Source organism: Trachemys scripta, chromosome 24 (assembly GCF_013100865.1).
Source record: "Trachemys scripta elegans isolate TJP31775 chromosome 24, CAS_Tse_1.0, whole genome shotgun sequence".
In the NCBI taxonomy this organism is placed as follows: Eukaryota; Metazoa; Chordata; order Testudines; family Emydidae; genus Trachemys; species Trachemys scripta.
In genome coordinates, this window is record NC_048321.1 from 714,687 (window position 1) to 720,840 (window position 6,154).

Here is a 6,154-nt window from a genome sequence, read left to right on the forward strand (position 1 = left end):
CCCAGCCCTGGGCCCCTCCCTAGCCCTGCCGGTGCCCCTCACTCCCGACCCACAGCCCCCTGCTAGCCCAGCCCTGGGCTCCCCCTCCCCACCCCCAGCCCTGCCGGTGCCCCTCACTCAGTGACAGACGGGCATTGCCCAAGCATCACAGTTAAAGGGCCTGGAGGACACAGGCTGTGAAGTGACGGGGTCTGGGGGGACCCAGGGTAACCCCAGGCTGGTACCTTGGGTGGCAGGTTGGGTTTCTTCACCACACTGTAAATAACAGTTTCATCCACGCCCCCTGGCTTCACTCGCTGTCTCGAGTTTCCTGGCACCCTGGGAGGAAATCCACAGCTCTGAGGAGACGCAACCCAGACTCCTGGCTTCCCTCCCCACCCCTGGGAGAAGCCAGGACTCCTGGGTTCCCTCCTGGGCTCAGGGAGGAGCCAGGACTCCTGGGTTCCCTCCCCACCCCTGGGAGAAGCCAGGACTCCTGGGTTCCCTCCTGGGCTCAGGGAGGAGCCAGGACTCCTGGGTTCCCTCCCCACCCCTGGGAGAAGCAGGACTCCTGGGTTCTCTCCCCGGCTCTGGGAGGAGCCAGGACTCCATACTGGGGGGAGGGGAACTCATTTCTGCTCCCCCCGGTTCCTTTCCTTTGTACCTGGCAGGGGCAGTCAGCCCCGGGGGGTGGCTGGGTGGGAACTGGAGTGTAGCATAATTGACAGCATCTCCGGATACTCCATTCAGGCACCCCACCGAGCTGGCGGGCCGCTGGACTTTCAAAGGTTCCCGTCTCCTAGGCTGAGAGAGAGACAAAACATCCATTGAGTGCACGGGGATGGCTCGCCCAGCACTGAGATGCAGCCACCTCTGGGGTAGGGCATCTGGGGAACAGCTGCACATAACACCGCATGGGGACGGCTCGCCCAGCACTGAGATGCAGCCACCTCTGAGGTAGGGCATCTGGGGAACAGCTGCACATAACGCTGCATGGGGATGGCTTGCCCAGCACTGAGATGCAGGCACCTCTGGGGTAGGGCATCTGGGGAACAGCTGCACATAACGCCGCATGGGGACGGCTCGCCCAGCACTGAGATGCAGCCACCTCTGGGGTAGGGCATCCGGGGAACAGCTGCACATAACGCCGCATGGGGATGGCTCGCCCAGCACTGAGATGCAGCCACCTCTGGGGAAGGGCAGCTAAGGAACAGCCGCTCAGTGATGCCACAAGTTTAGGACAGGAAGTGAAGAAAAATCCTCTTTCTTCTTGTAATGTCTGAGAGGGCTTGGTGGAGGGAGAACAGAATCTCCCACTCTGGGGTTTCGCCCACACGCTGGGTTTGATGTCCTGAAGTTTAGGGAATGGGCCCGGGAATCTTTAATGACCCCAAGGGCTCAGGACTAGAAATTCAACTCTGATCTGCTATAGGGCAATGCCCTGCAGCACAGCGCCCCCTAGCGCTGCCCTGGGGCATCGGGGCCAGCCCTGCCTGCCAGGGGAGAGTCCCCCATCCCGCCCCCTGCAGCACAGCGCCCCCTAGCGCTGCCCTGGGGCATCGGGACCNCGCCCCCTGCAGCACAGCGCCCCCTAGCGCTGCCCTGGGGCATCGGGCCAGCCCTGCCTGCCAGGGGAGAGTCCCCCACCCTGCCCCCTGCGGCACAGCGCCCCCTATGAAAAATCTCTCACAAAGAACGATCTCCTTCGCCTGCCCAGAGGCTCCACAACCAGCTCGGGAAGACGCCGCTTCCTCCTGCAATGACAATGAGGAGCAGGGTCAAGAGCCAGGACTCCTGGGTTCTACCTCTGGCTCTGGGAGGGGAGTGGGGTCTAGTGGTTAGGGTGGGGGAGGAGCGGCTGCACGAGCCCGTTGCAGAGGTCAGGCTGCCCGGCTCCGTGGGTGCTGATCCCTGGGGATTGGGGATGCCTGGGTTGGGGGTGAGGAAAGGTTTCTGCTTACCATCGCCTAAGGGCAAAGACCAGCGCCACCAGCAGGGGGATAAACACTATGACCACGCCGACCCCTAGAGCCGAGTTCTTGGCTATAGTCATGGAGCTGACTGCAAAACAACAGAGAGCAAGGAATGGGGGGCACTGGAGTAGGGGCCAGTGGTTAGAGCAGTTCAGGATTGAGGGGCACCAGCAGAGCTGGGGGTAGGGTGATCCCAGTGCTGGGCTAGCAGGGGCTGCGGGTCGGGGTTGAGGGGCACCAGCACACAGGCCCCTTACAGTAGACGGTGAGGCGGATGGGCGAGGAGTCCCCGTAGGAGATCTGGTTTCTGGCCCGACAGTGGTAGTGCCCGGACGCCCCGACCTTCACAGCCAAGATGCTCAACGTGTCCTGGGTCTGCCGCTCCTGGAGTTGGCCGTCCCGGTACCAGTCGTAGCCCAGCACGGGCGGGAGGGCATCGGCCCAGCACCGCAGCGTCACCTCCATCCCCTCCACAATCTGCCCCTGTGGGGTCACGGATAGCTGTACATCCCGGGGGGCATCTGGGGAGAGAGCCAGTGCCAGTGGTTAGAGTGGGGGGCTGGGAGCCAGGACTCCTGGGTTCTCTCCTCAGTTCTGGGAGGGGAGTGGAGTCTAGTGGTTAGAGTGTGTGTGCGGGTCTGTGAGTCAGGACTCCTGGGTTCTCTCCCCAGCTCTGGGGGTTGGTTACTTACACCAGACGTCCAGCGGGATGGGCTCGGCATGGGTGGTGCCCACGTCATTCTTAGCCTCACACCGGTACTGGCCCGAATCAGCCGACACCACGGCCGCCAGCTTCAGCCTGTTGGAGTTCTCACCCTGCCGCGCCTCGTCCTTGTACCAGGTGTAGTGCAGGGCAGAGGGGTTGGCGCTGCCCACGGAGCACTCCAGGGTCACGGCCTCGCCCTCCTTGATGGACCCCGACGGCTGCCGCACCACGGCGACGTGCTGGGGCGCGTCTGCAGAGAGACACAAAGCACCTTGAGAGCCTCAGGCAGCCGGCCCATTGACCCCAGTGGAGCAACAGCCCATGGCTGGGGTCTGACACTAGCTAGATTTTAAAGGCCAGACCACTGCAGCCTCCCATACCACTCCTCTGGTTACTCTATTTCAATAGAAAGCAGGGATTTTCCCTCCTGGGTTCCCTTCCAGCCACTGGCCCCACCTGTTCCTGCTGAACTTCAGGGGTAGAACAGGAGCCTAGTGACCCAGAGATCACACGGCCTCTTGGGCCAGTCTCTCCCTGCTTAGCTTCACAGGTGGGACAAGTTCCAGCGCTCTGCTCCTTCAGTTCTCCGTCTCCATCACCCCAGAAGGCCCCGTATCCACGCACTGTGCGACCCTAAGGCCAACGGGATGAGGGTCCAATCCAGCTGGGCTCCTTCTGGCGCTCTGCTCGTAAGCGCTTCCCACAGCGGACTCCCCTCCGTGACCCAGGCATGTCTAGCTCAGCTTAGATTCAGGGCTGCCCCCAAAGCCCCTGAGATGACAACCAGACCTGCCTTTTTCAGCAGCTCTATTTTTTGCCAGAAAACAGGGGGCTCACCCCCAAAAGATTTGTCTCAAAGGGAACAACAGTCATTGCTGACCACAAAAAATTGGTTGGAAAAAAATATGTAACATTTTTGGGGGAGAGGGGAAATCATTTCTTTTATGATTTTGGACAAATTTTGGTTGGAGATTGTGGTGAAGTTCTCACCATTGTTATTTACTGGAAAAAGCTGGGAAGGGGTAAAAGAGGGGGAGACATTATGGGGGAAACACTTTCTGGTCGTTTCTAAATATTAAACAAAACTTTTTTTCTCTATTTTTTCAGTGGAACAAAGTCCAAAAAGTCACTTTCCTCCCTGGAAAGTATAAAAAGGGGTTGTTGTTTTTTAATAAAACCCACTATATAGTGAGACAAAATAACATTTTTAAAAACTTTTCTGATACTGTTCCAGTGAAAAATAAAGTAAATTAAGCCATGAAAAAGATATCTTTTAAATAAAAGACTAAATCGTGAGCATAAATAACACTTTTAAAAACTTTTTTGCATGCTTTTTCAGTCACAATAAAATGGAAAAAGCATGAAAAAATGATTTTCTGTTTTTGTAAAGGCTAGGTGGTGAGAGAAAAACACAGCTTTTCAAACATTTTTTCTCCCTTTTCCAGTGGATAATCAAGCAGAATTTTTTTTAAAAAGTCACTTTCCCGTTGGAAAATGTGAAAAAGACTTTTTAATAATAATAATAATGATAACGATAATAATAATAATGAGAAAAGGCTACACAATGCAACCAAAGCACAATTTGTATTGGTTTTCACCCCTACTTTTCTGTTAGAAGATAAAAGGGGGGAGGAAGGGGGTTAAGTCACTTTTCTAATTAGAAAAGCATGAACAAAATGTAAAAGGCTAAATCATGAGAGACAAAGACCATTGTTCTAAGGGGAGAAAACTGAATTTTTTTGGTCTTCGAAAAGCACCAATGGAATAAAAATGTCGAGCTGGAAGAACAAAACGATTTTTTTCGTCAAAATTTTGTGGTGGAAAATTCCAAGAAGACTTTGCCTGAGAAGCCAGGAGACGATGACTTACACTGCACATCCACTGAGACAGATGAAGACTGTCTATAGCTGATCGCGTTCTGAGCCACACAGCTGTAGCTACCGGACCGCTCCTTTGTGGCGGGGAAGGTCAGGACGCTCTCTTGGGTCTCCTGATACTGGCTGTTATCCTTGTACCACATGTACTTGGTCACCGGGGGGTTACTGCTGCTCACGGAGCAGTTCAGCGTCACCGCGTCGCCTTCCTGGATGTGCTGGGGGTTTTCAAGGGTGATTTGTACCTCCTTGGGGGCGTCTGGAAAAGAATCGAGATCGGGGTGTGTCTCGGTGTTCGGGGGGGAGGGTTATAGGCAGGAAATAAAAAGGAGGGAGCTGCCTGAGTGTAGCCGACGCCTGCCTGAGTCTGCAGAGAGCCTGAGCTCATTGCTGGGAGAGGAGGGTGTGACACCCTGGCACCCCAATAGTCACCACTGTCATGTAATTAGGATATGTTTTGTACAAAGTATTCCTTGTGAGGTATCATGTTAAAAGTCTTGATCTGCTAGACATTAATATCTTGTTGGATTGTACGTGCTATCGTCGTATGTGGAGTTATGACGTTTGGCTATGTATGTGTTACTGAAACATGTTGTGAGGATGAAAACGCCCACAAGCAGCCTTTCAGGTACAACAGTATAAAGGCCAAACAATGTTAATGGCTCACTGAGGAAATGCAGACAATCACCAGGGTTACCCCAGGAACTGTGTGCAATCGAAACCTCTCAGAGATAGCACTGCACAATGGGAACCGTTTGACCCAGGTCACAGCAAAAGAGCTTTCCAGCAAGAGGGAAGAAGATATACAAGTGGGGAAATGATGGTACCTCACTCTCCCGACAACAATACACCTGGAAATACCTGAGGGGCAAGGAGTGAACTGTGGAAAGTGATGGTCTCGGGCTGGAAGTATTTTTAGCTGTGTATGAAAACCTGGAAAAGCCAAGGCAACTTGTGCCTTAAGAATCTGCCAGCCTGTTTATCACTCAGGGTGAGAATTTGCTAATTCATATCCCACCTATCTAGTGTGTTCAGCTCAGTTTTATTTGGGCATGAGCTTTCGTGGGTAAAAACCTCACTTCTTCGGATGCATAGAGTGAAAGTTACAGATGCAGGCATTATATACTGACACATGGAGAGCAGGGAGTTACTTCACAAGTGGAGAACCAGTGTTGACAGGGCCAATTCAATCAGGGTGGATGTAGTCCACTCCCAATAATAGATGAGGAGGTGTCAATTCCAGGAGAGGAAAAGCTGCTTCTGTAGTGAGCCAGCCACTCCCAGTCCCTATTCAAGCCCAGATTAATGGTGTTGAATTTGCAAATGAATTTTAGTTCTGCTGTTTCTCTTTGAAGTCTGTTTCTGAAGTTTTTTTGTTCAATGATAGTGACTTTTAAATCTGTAATAGAATGACCAGGGAGATTGAAGTGTTCACTTACTGGCTTGTGTATGTTACCATTCCTGATGTCTGATTTGTGTCCATTTATTCTTTTGCGGAGGGACTGTCCGGTTTGGCCAATGTACATGGCAGAGGGGCATTGCTGGCACATGATGGCATATATGACATTAGTGGATGTGCAGGTGAATGAGCCCCTGATGGTGTGGCTGATGTGGTTGGGTCC

At 53.4% G+C, this 6,154-nt stretch overlaps 1 protein-coding gene across 1 annotated transcript in view; it reads right to left on the minus strand.

Moving 5' to 3' along the window:
• The window catches only part of CD22 (CD22 molecule), a 16,363-nt gene that overhangs the window by 2,370 nt on the left and 7,839 nt on the right, over positions 1 to 6,154 (minus strand). The window contains exons 4-10 of the mRNA XM_034756930.1: positions 4,528 to 4,831; positions 2,645 to 2,908; positions 2,210 to 2,473; positions 1,941 to 2,040; positions 1,670 to 1,733; positions 644 to 783; positions 225 to 318 (exon numbers count right to left, since the gene is read on the minus strand). Of these exons, the coding sequence (XP_034612821.1) occupies positions 225 to 318; positions 644 to 783; positions 1,670 to 1,733; positions 1,941 to 2,040; positions 2,210 to 2,473; positions 2,645 to 2,908; positions 4,528 to 4,831 (1,230 nt within the window). The remainder of the gene's footprint in view (positions 1 to 224; positions 319 to 643; positions 784 to 1,669; positions 1,734 to 1,940; positions 2,041 to 2,209; positions 2,474 to 2,644; positions 2,909 to 4,527; positions 4,832 to 6,154) is intronic.